The 21,804-nt window shown below is 33.4% G+C and overlaps 1 protein-coding gene across 3 annotated transcripts in view; it reads left to right on the top strand.

Moving 5' to 3' along the window:
* Positions 1-427: 427 nt before the first annotated feature.
* The window catches only part of LOC143232264 (calpain-5-like), a 55,130-nt gene continuing 33,753 nt past the window's right edge, over positions 428-21,804 (top strand). For 2 of the 3 annotated variants that reach the window (XM_076467444.1, XM_076467447.1), the window contains exons 1-3: positions 428-1,117; positions 14,697-14,892; positions 16,799-16,930. In XM_076467444.1, the coding sequence (XP_076323559.1) occupies positions 14,707-14,892; positions 16,799-16,930 (318 nt within the window). In that variant the 5' untranslated portion in view covers positions 428-1,117; positions 14,697-14,706. Of the gene's footprint in view, positions 1,118-7,688; positions 7,759-14,696; positions 14,893-16,798; positions 16,931-21,804 lie in introns of all 3 variants that reach the window. The other variant, XM_076467446.1, reaches the window with a different exon arrangement.

Below are 21,804 nucleotides of genomic sequence, written 5' to 3'. Positions count from 1 at the left end.
TGAGTCTCGTTGAAGAACAAATATTTTAACGTTTTTATCAACGGGCTTTGCATATTTACTTTTTCAGTACTTTTTTTTTCAAATTATTTTCACATTTTTACTAGGGGACAGGTGGGGCAGAGTCTACTCTTGGGGGACAAATGCCCCCATCCCGCTCCAGGGTGCCGCCACTGCAGATGAATAGATGAAATAAATCTTACAGTTTAGCAGTGAACTGCTTTAGTCACTAACTCACAGCTTCAGGGAATGAATTATTAGTTCACTGTTTCTATAATTCTATTGTACCGGAAGTTTTTATATTCTTAACGTAGAAATTCTAGGTTATGGGGTTCTCTCAGCTTATACAATTTATTTTATTTGTTTGTTTGTTTTTTTAATTTCGCGCAAAGCTACTCGAGGGCTATCTGCGCTAGCCGTCCCTAATTTAGCAGTGTAAGACTAGAGGGAAGGCAACTAGTCATCATCATCAACCGGCAACTTTTGGACTACTCTTTTACCAACGAATAGTGGGATTGACTGTCATGTTATAGTGCCCCCACGGCTGAAAGGGCGAGCATGTTTGATGCGACGGGGATTCGAATCCGCAACCCTCGTATTACGAGTCGAACGCTTTAACCCACCTAACCATACCGGGCCACAGTGTAATGTAACACAACATGCTATCTATGCTTCACCCACTACGAGTATCGGAACCCAAGCCTTATGAGTCACTGAGGTTATTTATGTAATTATTACGAAAAAACGATTTTTGTGTATAATCATCACATTGCTCAAAACCAGTCGTATATTTATATTGATGAAATAATTTTATGGCAATTATTTGTCTCAATTTAGATGTTTCATTTTTTTCTAGTTTTAGAGTATATTAATCATTTGAAATTATCATGAAATTCAAATTCATATTTACAGATATACGGGTGTAATTGAGATTTTCTAAGAACATTAAACTTTATGAGACATGTGGGGGCATTACAGCTTGTTTTTTTCATAGATGTTCAACCGCGTGTTTCATACAAATAAGTTCGTTTTGTTGGGTGTGGTTTTTTTAAGCTCCTAAGTCTTAGGCCTTAAAAAAACAGTGAACTTATTCGTGAGAAGAGGGTGTTGACAACTCAAGGTAATTAAGTTCTGAGCAAATTTGATTGTTTCGAGCAATCAGTAATGCTATAAAGATTCATTTTGATTAATAAGATATTACATATATATTAGTAACTAAACCTAAATGTACCAGCTGACACTGATACTGCTGATGATACTGTCATTGTCAGTTAAAACTTAAATAACTCCAGGGATGGTCTAGGATTTTCAAAATGGAAGAGGGGATCCAAATGATTTGGTATCCGAAAATGGAATGACCCTCTTTGACAATATTTTTTTTTTTATATTTGAAATCTCTCTAAGCCCCATTTCTGACACTTTGAAAATTATTTTTATTTTTGTGGGTTGGTTTGGTTACTCAGAAGTCCTATAAACAAATTACTAATAAGAAATTTGAATGACCAATACTTTCTGCCATATTTTAGAAATTTTTATTATATCTCATTTGCAAAGCTGACTCTTAAATTTTGAATCTTAGAGTGACCCTTAGCACTAGAATCAAGTTATATCAAGCATTGTTTACTGAGTGATGGGCTAGAGAAGGATAGAATGTGTGATAGTCATACCAGTGGTACTATTGAAAAGAGCTTCTTCAAAGAACTGTGGCAGGCTTTAAACTGATTAAAATATTTTGGTATAAAAGATACTTTGTGGCTATCTTCAGCATTCTACATATACACACTGCAGACTCTCTCTTGACTTAAGTATATGATCATATTGATAATGGATTGTAGAAAGGAATTTAACTTTAAAACATAATTCCAATATATATTTTGAATTTGGATTTTTGCTTAGTATTTGGATTACCATTTGTTGCATTATGAGTATTACTCTTTCATGTATAATATTTTTAGTCTCGGTACCACAGAATATGAATGTTGGACCAAATCACAATTCTTAGCTCATTGCAGATGTAGTAGTAATACTCTGTGTTTTCTAACATTGTCACAAATTACATGAAACATTTACATATGTTTTAATAAAAATTATAGCTCTTATTAGTTTTAAGTTTTATAAGAAAATACTTTTTTGTGTTAAATTAGCATCCATAATGTTTAACTTGTTCCATACTATTACTGGCTAAAAATGTAATTTTTTACTTGACATTTATGTTTAAACAATTACAATTTGTGCACAAACTTCTAATTAAAACACATGTCTTTATATACAAAAATGTCCTTGGTTAGAAGTTGAATTATATTTTAAAATGTTTTTCCTTCAAATTTAAATTATTTGGAGGCAACATACATGTTAACATATTCCATTTAAATACATTACTTAATCAATTTTGGAGATCTGTTTTAGTCAGAAACTCAAAATCACACATTAGACAATAATAAACTATTTCTTAGATAGGAAAAATTAAAATTGTTCAAATTTTCCAATTTTACAAATAATGAAAATAACATACATTTGTTCACAAGTGATGAACTGAATTATTTCACTTTTTGATCATATTAGTACAAATAAGTTTGTGTAGACTACCTTATTTTATGTGTTTGAAATTGGTGGGAATTTAGGAAGGCTTACAGAGTGATATAATAGGTTAGAAATGAAAACTGGAGTATTGGGAATAGTAACGACTCTTTCAATGATCAGATACAAATGTCTTGTTAATTACAGTAACTTTTTTGCACGAGTTTTTATACCATATGTAAAATATCTTGCATGAAAAGGCAGATTGGATTGGTTTCTTTTGGGTCATTCTATGCCAACTCACTTAGAGCTTCCCAGGTCATGTCATAGATTTTCTTTAAAATATTGAAGCAAAAACTTCATTTTAATTTATTCAACCATGTAAAATCTTAAAGCTGTACTGGATGAGTTGGCATGGAATGACTCTTTCTTCACTGGATGAGGAAATTATTCTGATATGGTACACATTTTTTATCACAAAATTAGCTATTCTCGTTCATTGCTACCTTCTGTATGCAAAATTTTTCTTTATGCATACCACATGTCTTCTTCCAATATGTTACTAATGCAAATCATCATGTCTTAGTTCTCAACCAGTAGGAGTATGACATGCTCATGTGATGCACTCATCTGTCAAACAAAAAGTGGCAGTGTTTGAGTTCAGACATGCTTTTTGTTCCTTCACTGCTGCATGTTTGACTTTTTTTTTTTCCTCCAAAAGTGGTTAATTTTCAGTTTAATTTGATTTATTTAACTCAATTATTATATTCATTTTTATCAGTTTGTTCAAGTTACTTTTTCTGCACTTACATTTAGTATAATCTTTTAGTGCTACGTCTCCATTAGAGCATCAGTTGTCTATTTCTCCCTCTGCCCAAATAAATCACCTCTTCTGATTTATTCTTTCTTTGTTTCATTCCCTTCTATTTGAGTTTCTATGACCAACTAACATTTGTCGGAAGCAGTTTGGTGATTGCTCTGGCATTTGGTATTAAAACCTCTTCTCATCCTTCCTAAGATTTTTGTTTCTGCTTTTTGGGTGTCCCCAAACCAACCAGGGTTTGGCAGCCAGTAATTGATAATTCTCACTGCTTCTTCATATCAGTATCCACATTCTAGTTGGAGTTCTTCTTTTCTTGAGATAGCTGCTTTCTCCTGGGTTGTAGATATCATCTATGGATGTCTTTTACACTTACCTCATATGATGATATCACCTCTTTCTTGTTCTTCTGTTTACTTTGTCTCTCTCAGGTTGATTAATCAAATTCACACCTTCCCTTTGGACTTGCTTTGGCACTTTGCATGTTTGGTCAAATAGTCCAGGCTTTTCATGTAATTTCCATGTTCAGAGACTGATATTTCATTATTATATAGTGGACTGACATCTTTTGGCTCCTTCTGAAATGGAGTCAACCGCTTTTACCAAGAAGGTACTTCTAATGGTGGCTTGGATGAGCTGGTTGGTCAACTGTAGACATAATTTCTCTGATCCACATGCCATCTTGTCCAGTTGTGGAGGTCTTTTATTAATTGAATATCTGTCAAGCTCTGCTTTCTCCTTCATGACTCAGTTTAATGGAACTTAGTTTCCCATGCCTTCCCAGCTTAGTCACTTACAGCCCTCAAGGTTCTATTGCTTTTGGAGATTTGGTTTTTCCATGACTTTACTGGTTTCTCTTGATCGTACTCATTTACGATCCTTTCCAAAGGCATTTCATGAACTATAGAATCTTGATCAGGATCCTCTTTTAACTCCAATCTCCCTTCATTCTTCTCTATGAGACAATCTGTATTGGTGTTTGGACAATACCTGTACATTGATGTTTATGCCACTTCCTTCCCTATGTATCGTTCTACATCTTTTGATGGACACTTTTTGCGTGGGGGAGTGTGGGTAAGTCAGAACAACATTTTAGGCTACTGGTCTGTGGACTTGAGCACTTTGCACATAGCTTTTCTTGAACTCCTGTCCATGTGTCAGGAACTGCATTATCTCCTTCTCTAACATTGTCTTGGGTTGATTCCTTTGGCTAATTCTACAGCAGTGGCACATATCACCCAGTTCACAAGCAACTGATCCAGAGATCTGTGATGATGAGAAACCCACCGTTGCCAGACATATCTCAGGGACGAAAGTGTAAACAGGTGTGGAATTATAGAGGGCATTGCAGTTAGGCTATTAATTAGTATGGGTATAAATGTGTTCCTTTATATTGGTATAATTTTGGTTTTACTTGTTGTATAATTAGGACTTCTTAGATTTTGCATTTGTTTATATTTGTTTCCCTCTTAGTATCTGGGTGTTCTCTGTGTTTTGTTGTGTTTATTTGATTTGCAGTGTTCAAAAACATGTGAAGGTGTATTTTTGTGTTCTTTGAATCTGGTTTCCATTTTTTGCTTGTTTCTCCAATATAGAAGTCATGGCAGTTGTTACATTGTATTTTATAAATAATGTTGGTGTTGTGTTTATCAGTGTAGTTTTAACATAGTATGGACTTTAGTTTTGTACCTGGTTTTTGAATAAATTTGGAGTTCACTGGAATGTTCTGTTTTGTTACAAGGTTTTTCCAAATGTTGGTTATTTTTTTGCTGATGTTGGGAATATGCAGCAGTGTAATTGTTTGTTGTTAATTGTGTTATTGATATAGGTGTATGCATACAGTGTTTTTTTGGTGGTTCTTGGAAGAAATTTGTTGGTGTTGAAGTGTTTTATTTTGTTGATTTCATCATTAATTATATCAGGTGAGCATAGTTTTGTTTCTATGTTTATTTGGATTCTTAATATATTGAGTTTTTGTTTTGTTTCATGTGATGAGTCCCAGGGAATGTATTGTCCAGTATGGGTGATTTTATGATGAATTTCTGTTTTGTATTGTGTATCGGTTCTAGTGATCTTGAGATTGAGAAATGCTATTTGGTTAGTTTTTTTCCTGTTCACAGGTGAACTTAATGTTGGGGTGTATAGAATTAACATAGTTGAAAATATTTAAGTGTGTGTTCTGTAGATATGAATCCAGTAATTGTATTGTCAACATACCTATACCAGTGTAGTGGTGGGTGTATGGCTGAATTGATTGCTTGAGATTCAGTCTGTGACATGAAAATGTTGGCTAGAACTGGTGACATGAGATTTCCCATATTGGCCATTTATTTGTAGGTAGTTTTGGTCATTGAACGTAAAGTTAGTTTTGGTGGTAGTGAATTCTGTTGGTTGCCAATTGGTTGCTGGGATGTGTTTCAATGGGTTGGAATCTTGGATATGAAGTTCCAAAGCTATCTTGCAGGCTTCAGTGATTGGGACTTCTGTGAAGAGGGAGATTACATCACAACTTAGCCATTAAGGCTTTGAGTTAGTTGATTAAGAATAGATTTAAAGTTAAAAGAGTCTGAAAAAGGAGCTGGTTGATGCTACATATTTTCTAAATATAAACAAATCCAAAATCAAAGAAGCCTTGTTTATATAACAACTACAACCAAAATTAGACCACTATAAAGGAACACCTTTATACCTATACTAATTAATAACCTAACACCTAACTGCAACACCCCCTGTAATCTCACACCCATTTACACTCTCATCCCTAAGATGTGCAGGCAACAGTCAGTTGTAAACTCTCTCTTTGTTAACCTGAAGATGACCTAGAAGGTCAAAACATTATTCACTGCTTTATTAGTAAAAGTGTAAATACCGATACCAGCCGTTCTGAAATGCATTGATCCAGAGAACTGTTTTAATCATTCAGTCTCCTCTTCTGGGACCATACACATCACCTTTGCATTATTACATGTTCTGTGCAGGGTTCTTTCCACATGGTTGTGGATATTCCTTTGCACCCTGACCAAATACATACTCATTTTCAAGTTTTTTTGCCATCACTAGGAATCTACACCTGGATGCCTTTGCTATGGGCCCATTCACCAAGTACCTTCTCTCTTGTTCACCTATACCTTAATTAGTGGCTGTTAGTTGATACTTTCAGCCTGGATTGGTCACAATAGCATTTTTGTGTCTCATTCATCTGATTTTTTTATCAAGTGATTTCTTGTCCAATCCCCTTCAGTAGACATACTTTTAATACCTGATGCAAATTCTCAGATTGATGGATCTGTGATGATCCTCATAATATATCCAGATATCATCACAGGCCTTAGTTTCTGATTCTTGGATTTGAGGTGAATATTGTATGATCCTTATCTATCCATCACGTGGATGTCAGTATCCTGTGAAGAGGTTGTGGATATTGTTGTTTACCACGTACAGTCCATTACACCTTAGTCACTCTACCTCTCACAATTTCCATACTTTTGTATTACACACACTACACCTGGGCTAAAAATATAACTGGTTCAGAAGTGATGCAGTTCTTCTCTTCTGATCTTTGGATCTGGTTCTTTCATTATCAGGAGTATCCTTTGGACACTTTTGGGGGTATTTCTGTTATTTCCTCTCACTGGTCTCTCCTTATCAATGTGGGATTCTAGATAATCTTCTGAGGAAGATTCTCCCATACAGAAGATGTATTTTCCACAGATATTTACCTACTTTTATATTTCCCACCATTTTTCCCCACATTTCCCTAACACTGACATATTTTGCCAAACTCTGAAGTGATAGTTTGGTAGAGGTGTGTGTAGTGAACCACATGCATCATGTGAGCATGTCATGTCCCTCTTGGTTAAGAGGTGATGCATGATGATTTGAATGAGAGACATGTTGGAATCATCCAATTCCGAAGAGAGGGGGGAAGGGCTAGTGGCGTGCATAAAGAAAATGTTTGCATATAAAGGACAGCACTGAATGAGAATAGCTAATCTTGTGATAAAAGATATGTACCTATGGGAAATATATTTTACGTATAAGAAATTATAACTTGAGGATCCAATGTTGTTGCTGTGGTACACGTATGGTCTAAAGAAAATGAAAGACACTAAAAGTTTAGATATTGTGTACTACTAATAGGATATTTGGTGAACATGTAAGACCCAAGTAATTTGAATGGGATGAGATTAAAAGTATGTTTGCATTGTGAATTTACCAAACTTATGAAATAAATACAAATATTCACTTCTTACTTCTTAAACAGATGCAAAAATATCTATATCACTTGTAGTCACAAAGAAAGTTGAATGAATTTTAAACAAACATTTCTAATGCAACTTTTTATTAATTTTAGCCAATCACTGCTTTTCCACCTTAGTTGTCATGGTGTAATGCTATTGCCTATATTTCAGCTTTGAAAAGTCGTAAGTTAATGATTTAAATATGTAATTAAAGCTCCTTTTCAGTTTGTGTTTTTTCAAAATACTAAGTCTATAGTCTGTGGTTTAATTGTAGTTATTTTTTATTTTTTGATTATTCAACTGTTTATATAAAACCTAAGAAACATTTTTGATACCTTCCATGTGCAAAGCTTTAAAAGGATAAGCAACATATGTCAAGCAGCAACTATGTACATAGGTCACAGCAAGAACAAATAATTGTTTGCTTTACTTCATTTCTTTTACTGCATTAAAAAAAAAATAAGTTTAATAATTTATTTCTAAATAGTAGTAACCTATACACATGTATATATAATTTATAATAATTGAAATGTGACAATATATTACAAAATATTAGTCCACTAAAACGCAGCCAAGACAGGAAAAACTAAAGGGCAGTTTTATGTTACTGTATATGTAACATGAGTGCACATGCACCTCACCAATGCACATTACATAATGTTAGCTAGGCATAACTGGAAGGTTAGTATAATAAAAAAATAATGAATATATATGTAAATATATAGTGTTATGAGACTTAAACTACTAAGACTAAACATTTGTATTTTTGTGTTATAATATGTAGTCATTCTTGTATGAAAAAAGCATAATTTATATTTATTTTTGTTATGATTGTTGCAAGGTTGGCCAAATAACAGATGCCCCCCACAATTAAGAGTGTAGAAATCAAAATATGAAGTTTTACTGAAAAAATTTCTTGAAAAATATTTAGCATGTTTTGGAGATTATGAAAATAATATTTGAGATCTTTTTGGAAGAAGAATAGTTTTATTAATCATAACATGAAATCACTTTGCACTCAGACTAGTAACAAAACAGACTCTATTTTCACAAACAAATCTTTAGTAAAAATACTTCATTACAAAATAAGATTTTTGGTATACAAAATAACTGTAATCTACCAAAGTCTACCAAATTTCTGTTAAGATAAACATGCTATATTAAAAGTTATAGTGCAAATACTTCATGTGTGCAAATGTGTAGACAGACTCGTATCTTATACCGAGCCCATAGAGTAAGGGTTAAGGTATCTGTATTGTTCCCAAGACTTTGTTCAAAATAACTTGGAGAAAGTCAAAGAATAATATTGACAACAGCAATTTTATTGTTAATATCCAAGCTATTACTGATTATATACAGTAATTATGGCTTTTTTATGATCAGGACACTTTTATCTTGGAGTTTTTGTTAATAAAATTTAGAGCTGTACTGATACTAGTGCATTTGATAAACCTGTTGTTCATAGTGTTCATTGAAATTAAAGTGACAGATTTGACAAGCTGGGTGTCTTGATAATCCAGATGAATTAGTTCATTACAAACATGTTTGGTTTAACGAGGTTTAACTATACATCAATTAGAGTCGTATAAAATAATGAATTAGTATCTCTGCTCATTCCAACAATTCAGTAATCAAAATTATGATTAAATTGATTAATGTCACAAAAATAATCAACAATTAGTATTAGTGAAGTCTGATAATTTCTGTTTTCAGTTATTTAAGCTATGCAGTAATTGAAGTATTGCAATTATGTTTTTTCATTATTATTATCTTTTGCTAATTGTACATGTATGTACAGGGTGTTCGGAAAGTCACTGTGCAGTTTTGTCTGTTAATAAATATATAAGTGCACAGTGACTTTCCGAACACTGTATATAAACCCTAATGAAAACTGGAAGGGGGCAAAACTGTATTGTTGCCAGTCTACTGGTACAGATGTACTTATGTTGAAGTTTGCTTATCATTTAATGTAAATACCAGTAAAGTTATTTGTTGAATTACATTACATGTTTTATAATGTTTGGATGTTTATTAATAATTTGGTTATAAATCTGTATTGTATAATTAAATTTACAACAGTTGTTGTAATAAAGTTTTCTGTTAAATTGCACAAATCTGAATTTGTGATGATATAAAAACTAACACCTCTCCCCCTCTTTCTCACTTACAAACTTGGGTAGATATACTTATTACAGAATGGATATTATATCCAATGAGTATTATTTCTGTGATACACATGCAAACACATCATAATTTTATATTTATAATACAGCTCATTATGAAGCAGGATTACAGAAATTTTGAAAAAATATTTTAAACAATTTGGAATGGTCTTTTCTACCTTCAGCAAATTCTATATGCAACAAATAAAGTATAAACTAATATTTACAATATTTATAAAGTTTTCAGAGAATGTAGTGAAAAAAAAATGAAGATAAATTTAAATCAAAAATACTCATCATGACAGTAAAGATGAATAGAGCATATGAGCCACAAAATGCTTTCAACATATAGTTTGGAAATATTAAAGCAAGTTCCAACACAGTAAATTACCTCCACTCATATTATTAGCTATTCTCATTCAGTGCTGCACTCTATGTGCAAAAAAGGTTTTGTAGGCATGCCACAGGCCTTTTGTCTTTACATTGGAAATGAGTCATTCTGATGTGTGTCTTGTAGAAATCATCATACTACAACCCTCCACCAATAAGAGTGCCATACACTCTCAATACACAAGACTCCTCCTATTCAATTCTACCAGATTATCATTTCTTATTTTGCAGTGCTCATGTTTAGACATTTGAAATTTTGATTTGTCATTGTAAATTTAAGTTATATTTCCAAAGTGGTTTCTTAATTGTTTATTCTGCAGCTATCACTTTAGTTTTTAGATTCCTTTCTAGTCTGTTTTTTTGCATTTTTTTATTTATCAATGAAATATTTTGTTTGATTTATTATTACTTAGCATGAATTATGAGGTTAATGTGACCACTTTGGGTCTTGTATCTACTACAAGCACTTTTTCAATGGTTGTAGGTGGGGACAACCCATTGATGGATTAGTCTGCATTTGTTTGCTGAGATATTGATAGTTATGTGGGTCAACTACTTTCTTCTAAAGTTGAAGCACTTCATCATGAACAGTCTGAATCTGTTAATTTGATGAAAATTTTGATAGCTTTTTTCCACCACTGGATTTTGTTGTGTCTACCAATGCTCCATCTGTGGAATCAGTTAGGCCTAACACACATTGTTAGATATGATTTCTTGAATATATAATGTTTTGTACATTTCTTGTCTTTCTATGTTCCACAGTAATAATTCTTCTACTTATTTAGTTTTTCTACCTTCCCTAGATATTAGGGTTCATACTGAGCATTTGCTCTTCAAATGATTGAAGGTACCAGCATGCCTTGCTCCCAGTGGGCTACTGATCAGTTTTATTTGGCATACCATCAGGCAGACTGTCAATTTTCCAGTGTGTTTAACCCATGCACAGTTTCCATGTCTTAATTTTACCCTTACAGAATTTATTTATCATACATTTTCTTTCAGAGACTCTACACTAAAATCCTGAGGATTTTTCTAGGGATACCTTCTCCTTTATTACTTCTATGTTGGCTTGTTTAGCATCCTCTTCTCTTGCCTTATACATGTGGTTTCTTAGTGGTTGGGATCTACTTGGTTGAGATGTGACCTAGTCATGTTCGTTTGCCACCCACTTATTTTAGGGAATTAGAAATATCTCCTTTTTTTAAGTGGCATGTTTTTAACCATGTCCCAGATACCTTGTTTGGAAACCCTGTCAACACTCTACCCTTTCATTTTTGGTTGCTCATTTGTTACACTTGGAATAGATACAAGTCACCATTCCTGTTTCCCTGTCAACACTCTGCCCTTTCATTTTTGGTTGCTCATTTGTTGCACTTGGAATAGATACAAGTCACCATTCCTGTTTTCCATCCTTCTTAGTCCTTATCAGCCTGTACCTATTTCTTCTTCCAGGGTTTCCATATTTCATCATTTCCTTAGACATAAATTAGCACAATAGTATCAGTACTGGTGATGACCCAGTGGGCTCAAGTCTGGTAAGAGCTTAATTGTATGACTTTGTTATCCTTTGAAAGTATTTCATTACACATCATTGGGCTGTTCAGGTTCTCTCAGATGGACTTGTCCTACAAATCCTTTCCATTCCACAAAATCTCCTGCAATCCCACAACCAGCCAGCATCTGTCAGCATCAAACCTGTGAATCATTTTTCTCCTCATTTTTATTCCAGGCTGTTTATTGTTCCAAATAAAATTGGAGACTGGTAGCCAGTTATAGCCTTGACCCATTTCAATTTTCCTCATTTTACCACAGGTGGGCATTTTCTTCAGGTGTATGGATGACCAAGATGGACATTGCAGATACATACATACATACATATACCAGTTGCTTGGCATTTGTGACCATATCTTTGGTTTATTCATTATTGGGTGATTTACCACAGTTGGACAGGACCAACATGTCAGTGGGTGTCGTGCTTCACATATTTTAGTGGATGCTTCCTTCTAGGGATGGGGGTGTGTTTCAATCAACAGGAGGCTTCAGAGTGTTGGTTGGCACTCAAGAAGTTTTATTAACACACTGAAACTTCCTGCTATCAGTAGGGCCTCAGATAATTTCCTCCATCTAGCCATAAATCATCTAGAAATGATTCATTCTGACAATTCAACAGTGGTTGCTTATCTCAGGTATGAAAGTGGCACCCATTCTCAATCCCTGTGTTTTCAGGGTTGGATCTTCTTTTTTGGGCCCACAAACGGGACATCTAAACCATTGCATGTCATGTTTTGGGTGCTTTCAGTCTTGTTGCATATCGTCTTTCTTGTCTAGGCAGAATATATCTAATAAAGGGTTATTTCAATCATTTGGTTTTCCAATAGCTTTACTTTCAGTGGGGTACTTTTTCCATCAATGTATTTACCACAGATTCCTTCTATTTTGGTCCCTGGTACTTCATCATCTTGCCCTGCCTGTTTATGCTTTCACACAGACAAATATCTTTGTTTATTCTCTTGACTCCTTCTCCAGGTTATTTTGATTATCCATACTACTCTGTGTCAAATCCTTCTGCATATTCTTTACTGGGAGGCTTAACTTTGATTTCCTTAATTTATTCAGCTCCAACTTACCCCTAACTACCCCTTTCACTGTCTTCCTCCCATCTTCAATCATAAGTGCTTCATTCTGCTCTTCCTGTTCTCCTCCTTCATTCTTGTTTTTATCCAGTCTTTGGCAAGTAGATTTGGATTGTTCTGAGATCTAAATGATTTTTTACATTCCAGTTACAAATCTTGATTTTAAAGATTCAGTTGAAGGTTATCATTTCATTGAAATTACTTCATAATTTTGCCTATCCTGAGCTGTACAATCCATGGGACTATATGGGTAAAACAGAAAGAGGTAGCTGTCCATCCCTGTCATGCTGTGTTTTAAATAAATCAGTATGGTCTGCTTTCAAAAAATGGTTTTGTGATCACACATTGCACTGTCTCAAGTGTTGATGTGCCTTCAGACTCTCCACCACATTTCACCCACACTTTTTCTTTTACCGGAGTTTGGGAGCCCTTACCATTTTTCTGTTCCAAACTACTGGGGTGGTGGTTCATGGAGTCATCCTCCTGAATGGTTTAATGACATAAATATCAATATGTAAATACCATTCAATGCAGAGTAGGATTCTGACGTTCTACTGTTGTAGATGACATAATATTCTCCACTATAACTTTAACTATAATTTAAACAAAGGAGAAACATGTCTGTCAAATTGTAGTTCACTCCTTTGATTGGGATCCTACCCCCACAGGGAAGTCAATTACCACTATTTGGGTTTTCAACTTAGAATAGAACCATTCAACACAAGTCTTCACAATTGTATTATGGATGTCTGTCTTTCTTCTTTAGGTATACTCCATCTGTGTTGTGCATCATTATGGAGGTTCTTGGAATTATTCATGTTCTTTCCTTTCTGCTCTCCTTGGATTTATCTTATTCCAAGGATGTTATTGCACCTGGGTTGGATCTGGTCAGTTTCAATGTTGAAGGAGTCAATTTCTTTCTAGTAGACATCTTTTTTATTCTGAATGTTGGGTTCCTGGGTTGATATGTTTTCTATTCTTACCATTTGAGTTGGAAGTTTGAGATCTGCTCTTGTCACTTGAACTTGAGGTGAAAATGGAATAATTCTCATACTGTCCAAGTGGATGTCAGTTCCTAGCAGCATGGATTTTGGATTTAGTTGATTTACTAAATATAGTTTATCACACCCTAGCTCCCTTACACCTAGGGACTTTTAGTTGTTTTTTCTTTCCTACACCAATTGGATGTGCTCCTGTTGTTTTAATTTGCCCTTACCCTCACTTGGCACATTTCCCAGAAAGGCAAAGAGTATGTCTGGTTCAGATGTAGTGCAGTTTCCTACATCAGACCTTTGAATCTCACTCTGTAGTATCAAGGTGTGTACTTTGAATTTCTTTTATTTTATTGCATTGGTCCCTGTACTGATTCAGTGTGGGGTTCAAGCTAATTATATGAGTAGAAATAATATATTGTATCAGAAGTTATAATATTCCTATACTAAAAATGAATTTTTAACTTCTTTCCCACAGAAAACTTGTGTTTTCATTTTCTACCAAAACTCAAGGTGATAATTTGTAGAATTGAACAAAGGGAGTCACATGTGTAACAATAATGTATGCCACTCTCATTGGTTGAGAATTGTTGCATGATCATTTACATAAGAGACAACACTGGAATGAGTCATATTCAATGGAAGGGAGGCAAAAGGCTTGTGGCATGTTTAAAAAATATTTTTGCATATAGAGGACATCCCTAAACAAGAATAATCAATTATGTGGGTAGAGATAAATACCTACTAGAAATTCATTTTCAGTATAAGACAATTATAACTTAAATTTGTTGGATGTACAGCTATTGTTTAAATTGGGAAGGTCATAATTTATGAATATACTTCCTTTTTTTAGTTCATTCTATTCTTTATTTTTAAATTAAGATTTTCTTAGTGATTTTGTTGCCATAATATGTTTTATTAATCACCGTGGTATTTTATTTTAGCTACGGCATCATGGTCCTTGACTTCTTGAATTCAGTAAAATCGTATAAGAACCAGAAATATGATACATTAAAGAAGGAGGCACAAGATACTGGTGTGCCTTTTTCTGATCCCTTGTTTCCAGCTGATGACTCATCCCTGTTTTTAAAAGGTAACCATGGACAGCTTCCAGGACGAGTGGAATGGAGAAGACCAAAGGTGTGTTGAATTCCAGCGTATGATAATGATTTGTTTTGTTGACTTATGGCGTAGAAAGAAGTTACTAGAATTATAATGACCTCAGCATCTTTTAGGCAAAGGTCTATACGTTTACTTTTGACTAGACTTCCTTGCATTTCAAGTAATAATCCTTTGTCTGTTTAGGCAAAAGTTCCATGTTTATTGTTGACTTGAGTTTCTGAAATTAGTACTAATATAGATGATTATCTCTGAGTGTTAATTAGTTTCACATGAAATAATTAATCAAGGTTGTGATTAAATTGAAAAATGTCTTGAAAATAATAAACTTTTTGAAATAACATTTCTGATTAGTATTGTTTTGGATTATGCTTACTATTCAAGTAATCTGTGCATTGTCATTATGAATTCTCATTGTTATTTTTAATTAATTCAAGTTTGTTCAGCTGAATCGATAATAAATTAAGTTTTTGTGCTTATGATGTTAAATCTTGTACATTTTATTGTAAAAACTGTTAATGTAAGCACTCATAGAAATAATATAGTGTGGCTATGTAAAAAAATGTTTTTATATTAAATACAGTAAGTTAAAATATATTTTTTGGGGAGGATTTAGGATTCATGTTTGTGAGTTGTGGGTGGTGAATTTGAAAAAAAATAAACAAAAAGCACTCACTTCGCTTGTCTTCAAAATAATATATATATTTGAAACTAGTTATAACAAATTCTTTACACTATAAATGATCATAATCATATCATAAACATTATATACTTCTTGTCAAAAGTCTACTGAGGCCTATTCAATTATCTTTAGAATTTCAGTTGACACACCAATATATTTTTCTTTATTACTGTTGCATTTTGTCCAAGCATAGTTCACTTATATTGCATCAAGTTACCACAGTTATCTCTTATACTTTTAAAATTGTCTGCATGTTTTTTGTATGTTGGACTACTTCTAATAAATGTCTACTTTTTGTCAAAGTTCAGACAGACAGGTTTAATTACTTTAGAATTCTCTTTTATGAAATAAACTGTTCTCATTTCTTTCAACACTCTTAGTCCCACTTTAATTTATATATCAACTGTTGGGCCTGTGTTTATTGTTAGGCCATCTTTCTCTGTCTCACCATCTCTTTTACATGACTTTGTTTTTCGTCTGCTCTGTCTTTGTCTGTCTGTCTACTTTCTCACTCGTTTCAAATTGTTTACTACTAAATTATCTGCCCTCTGTATATCTTCAGCATAAATAAATTTCACACAATGTTTTATAATTTCTGTATCAGAGAGTTATAAACACAATGCATTGCCATATATTTTACTTTAAAATAATTGCTTCTTACTCTCTTGTTATGAACAAAACTAAACAATCATAAAATATTCACTCAAAAATAAATTAATATCTACACTAAATAATCTGTTGTATCATGACAGACTATTGGAATTGTTGTATTATGAACAGTGCATAGCAAATACTGCAAAACCATTAATATGTACACAGTATATAGCTGTTAGGTTAGTGTAGTGGTGTGAATAAATAGTAATGGATAAATAAACAATTTGCTGATATGCATTTTTTTTCTCCACACAGAAAAATAATGTAAATTTACAACAGACTGTGCTATTTTGTAACAAATTCCTTGTAAATATTTTTCACTTGAGGCTTTCTTTCTTATAAGGTGAACATGCATTTTAAAACAATTTCTTTAAAAACTATTTATAGATAATATCTGAACTGCACACACTACCTTCTATTCTTCAAATTTATAATGTGTTTTCAGTGGTACTATTTTGAACATATATTTATGACTTGAACAGGTTGAACATTGCAGTGTAAGCGCATCAAATAATGTTACCTTTATTCTTAATATTAAACAATTAAATGAGGGTATTTTTATATAATTTGCATGGATTTTTTCTTCTTCAGGAATTGTGTGAAAATCCAAAGTTGTTTGTAGGTGGAGCAAGTAGCTGTGATGTTGTGCAAGGCATGCTTGGAAATTGCTGGTTTGTTGCAGCATGCTCTGCCCTTGCTCAAGAAAAAGAGCTTTGGAATAAGGTAAGTCACTGGATAAAATTACAAGTTATTGACAGTCTTGTATTGTATACAAATAATTATATTTCTTTTCTTAGTAAAAACAAACTTTATTATATTAACAGTATGTATCTGTTTTTGCTGTTTGTAGAAAATAATAAGAAAGCAAAACATATAAATGGTCACAAGCTTTACTCAGTTCCAGACAGGATACAATGAAAAATACAGTTTTCACAATCAACTTCATTAACTGGATGAATGAAACTTTTATTGAGATGAGTAATTATTGCTTACACTGTTAAAGTCCCAGATAACTTCAATAATAGATGTATTCTAAAATATATTTTACATACATAATGCAAGTGTTCATTATAATTTACTTCAGCTTGTTCAGAATAATTCTAAGATTTCTTTTTAGTTGTGTAAAAAATATCCCTTTAATTTTTTTATATTGCTTCTTGAATAATTCAAAATTCTGATGCAAAGACTTTTCTGTTATTAATTATCTACTTACCATTCAACTTTGTACATGCTGAAACTATACTGTTGTCAATATTATTTAGTAAACATTTTAATGTTTACTTCTGCTTTACTTGTATTGAATCTATAACATAATAGTTAGAAACAACTGTTGAAAAAGAAATAAAGGAATGCCTTCTAAACCAGCCTTTGTCATTCATTATAACCTTGCTTAATTTACTGCCTCTGCAACATCAGAAGGCAACCTGCTCTGAAGGCCAACCCCTTCATTAGAAAAATAAAACTGTCTTAACTAAAAATTACTCCCACCCTTCCAAAATTTATGTGTGTCCCCTAGTCTATTATTTTCACCATTAATATATTGATCAACATTATCAATTCCTTTTACAACCTTAAACACCTCAATGAGTTCTCTTTTTCAAGAGAAAACAGTTTGAGAGATCTCAACCTTTTCCTGTATTATAACCCTTCCATTCCAGATATTATTCTAGTAACCCTTCTCTGGACCTTTTCCAACAATTCAATATTCTTACTCACGTAACAATACTAAGACTCAATGCATTACTTCAAGTGTCGTCTAACCAGTGACCTGTACAATGAAATTATAACCTTGAAGCGTGTATTCAGTATTCGTGTTGATGCAATCTATAATCTTATTTGCCTTACCATTAGCGACAGCACATTGCATGGATGGTCTAATGGATTTATTAACTATTACACCACAATCCCTTTCTTTTATAACATTGTTAAGGTTATTCTAATTCAAATTATACTTATTATTCAAATTATGATAACCCACATGCATTATTTTGCATTTATTATGCTTAAAACCCATTTGCCATTTACTTGCTCAACTCACTAAATAATCTAAATCCTTTTGTAGAGCAGCATTAGCATCCTTACAGTCAGCAAGAACTTAATATCATCAGCACATTTAAATAATTCTTGTTAAAAATCAAAAAGAAAAAACCTTTACTGAACTGTGAGGCTCCCCATTAATGACATTAATGCAGTTTAACTGAACTCTATTTATAATAATCCTCTTCTTTCTTCCATCCAACTACTCTTCTATCCAGTTATCATACTTATCTCTCATACTTATTAACAAGATTTTACAAGCATTTTATGCAATACCTTTCTGAAAATCTACATCCTTTCCCCCATCTATGTAAACACTTGCATTTTTCAAAGTATGTCAAAAGAATTGTAAGGCAAGGTTTTTCCTTGACTGTCCAATAAATTCTAAACTTTGTTAAATGATTTTGCAAAGCATTTTTTATCAGTCTTTTGGAAACTTCTAACTGATGTAAGACATAATAGATCTATGGTTACTGAAACAATTTTTATCATCTCTCTTGAACTGTGCTGTGAATAGAAAGAGAAGTAGCAATAACAACATTTATTAAAGTTTTGCATACAGTCTTTCTGTTTTTGTTAAGTTTCTGTTGTTTACTTTTCTCTTTTAAAAAAGTCAGCAAAATTGCATTATTTTTGATGTACATACCTTTTGTTCAATATTTTTGAATCACTTAATTTCATATTGATTTCTTTTAGCAATAATTTTAATTTTAAAGATTAATTTATTTCTGTAGTTAATGGTTCCAATATAGTATTACCTTCTGTCACCAAAGCTGTCTCAATTTTCTTCTGCCCTCTTAGCATTGCTAAAAAATGTGGTCTTTTAATCCCATCTACGAGGGATGTTCAAAAAATACGTGGACTGAAGTCATAAAACAAAATATACTTTACTTAGAAGTTACAGGTCTGGGACCCCTTCAAATTACTCTCCTCCCTAACGCACACACTTATTCCAACGGTGTTTCCACTTGTTGAAACAGTCCTGGTACGCTTCCTTTGTAATGTCCTCTCGCTCCTTCGTCGCATTTGCCCTAATCTCGGGAATCGTCTCAAATCTTCTTCCTTTCAAGGGTTTTTTGAGTTTGGGGAACAAGAAGAAATCGCAAGGAGCAAGGTCAGGTGAGTAGGGGGGATGGGGAAGAACAGTGCTTGAGTGTTTGGTCAAAAACTCACGAGTTCTGAGGCACAAATTTCGCAGCAACGCAGTGCATCTTCAATTTTTCGGTCAAAACCTCGTAACAAGATCCAACTGATATTCCACACTCTTCAGCAAGCTCCCTGACAGTCAGACGTCGATTTGCCCGCACCAGGGTGTTGATTTTATCGACGTGTGGGTCGTCAGTTGACGTGGAAGGACGTCCAGGACGCTCATCATCTTTAATGGACTGTCGACCATCCTTAAAACGTTTATGCCATTTGAAACATGCCGTACGCTTCATAGCAACATCACCGTAAGCCGTGTTAAGCACAGCAAAAGTTTTAGTCGCAGATTTTCCAAGTTTAACACAAAATTTCACAGCAAGTCGTTGCTCCTTCAGGTCATTCATTCTGAAATCCGCCAAACGAAAAAATCGCACTTCACTTAAAACTGCATAGCTAATACACAAATGAAGATATCTGCAATCGGGAAATTGCGTCGTAATCAGCTGATCTGTGCAAACCTAGTGACACCAAGCGGATTCCCCTGGAACCAACTGGAGCCGCTCAATTCAAACAGTTTCGTATTTTTTGAACAGACCTCGTATTTCATGCAATTTTTTAACATACATGTATCATGTAACTGCTCTCTACCAACAGAACTGTACCAGTATTGGTGTACCTTGCTCCCTCTGCTATTCACGTGAAATCCTCACTCTCTCAGTTGGCAGAGGTTTGTTCAGATGTGTGTTTTCTGCATGTGACTCCTTTTCATGAACATGCTTTTTTGCATTTGTTTTCTTGTTAGCAAATTATAAGAGATATTCACATTAATTTGCAATCCGTGTATCTACTTTGGAATTTTTCATTATAGTAAAAAATGCTACTGGTGAATGACTTCTAAGGAATCATGTTAGACTTTGTCTGAAGAAGAGGTACACGCCTCGGTTTGTGTGTAGTTAGATTCATGTATATGGCTGTCAATTTCTTCATCTTTTCAACATGAACTTGTTTACGAGGAAGAATATAATTGATGAGAAGAGTATTTGGATTCTCTTTTTTTTCAGCATCTTGTTTTGGCCTGTCACACACTACACCTCTTCAGGTATTTTTATCTTCCACCAGTTGCAGTGCTGCCATATCATTCAATTTGGTGGTGAATTGATCTTCCTATTGATTCTAGTTCTCCCAGGTGACCTGGTATACATTTTCAACACCTTACACCAAGTTGGTATATCTGTGGTAGGTACAGCTCTGATGACCTTTGTATGGCTTTGTCCTCATTTATGCACAAAAAAGTATTTCATTTTGTCAGTGCTTTGATTATAATAAAGTAGAAATTTATATCCTTTGTTATTTAAATTACTTAAGACAAATTGTGTAGTAGATATTGTTTATTACTTTGTTTTTTAGGTAAATTTAATCATTTTGAGTGTGTTAGTAATGCTTTGTAGACTCGACTAATTTTGAGTGTTTGTTAGTTTATTATTAATAAGTACATTAGCTAGGCATGTTTAAAATTGTAAGCTTGTATCATTATTACTAATAACTTCTAATTCATTTTTTTTATTTGAGTAAATTTTTTCGTCATTGTTAACTATATGCTTTATCCTAATTTTTGTCAGTGTAATATTTTGTGTTCCAGACATCTAGGTTAGCTTAAAGGATCTGTAAATTAAATATTGATTCTTAATATGTTTTCTTGGTACTTTCATAGCAATTATTATTGTTACTTACTTTGAGAAAAGGTCAATTTAGATAGTTTGTCCATGTGATATATATCAGTACTTCATTAACTAGGTAGACTTAGATAGCTGGTACATTACATATGATTATTAATAGTAATATATGCTTCATTGTTTTAGCTGAATAATTTTTTTTTTTGTAATTGTTTACTAGGTACCTTATCATTCCAATTTATGTCAGTACTTTATTCCATCATTAACATGTTCATTTCTTTCCCATTCTTAGACCTGAGTTTTGCTTTGGCTCCTTTTCATATGGTTATGGTATTAGGAACTTTACTTTCTCTGCAATTCAGCATTCTTCTTTCTATATTACCATTCATGAGCCTTTGGCACTTGATTGGACTTTGTGCAGTTTCCTTTCATGTAGGGTGAGGGGTTTTTGATACATCCTGGCATCTTCACATATCACAGAGTCCAGGGATACCAGTTATAGACCTCTGGGCTTTCACATCCTGAATCTCCTTTCTGGGCCTACAGTTACCAGATTGTGGTCTTTGCTTCCTTTTTTACTGGCTTTCTGTATCTCATTCTGATCCTGATTGGTTTCTTTTTCTGCTTCACTCCTTACAGTATTATGTGGCACATCCTGCATTCTTTCAGGATTGAAGTTACCCACTTTTATTCCCTGGAACCCTTCCTTTTCCTGCAATCTTTCCCCTGTCACATTAACTGGTT

Source organism: Tachypleus tridentatus, chromosome 11 (genome assembly GCF_004210375.1).
Source record: "Tachypleus tridentatus isolate NWPU-2018 chromosome 11, ASM421037v1, whole genome shotgun sequence".
Lineage (NCBI taxonomy): Eukaryota > Metazoa > Arthropoda > Merostomata > Xiphosura > Limulidae > Tachypleus > Tachypleus tridentatus.
Note: the sequence above shows the minus strand (reverse complement) of the source record. Positions and strands in the feature narration are given on the sequence as shown.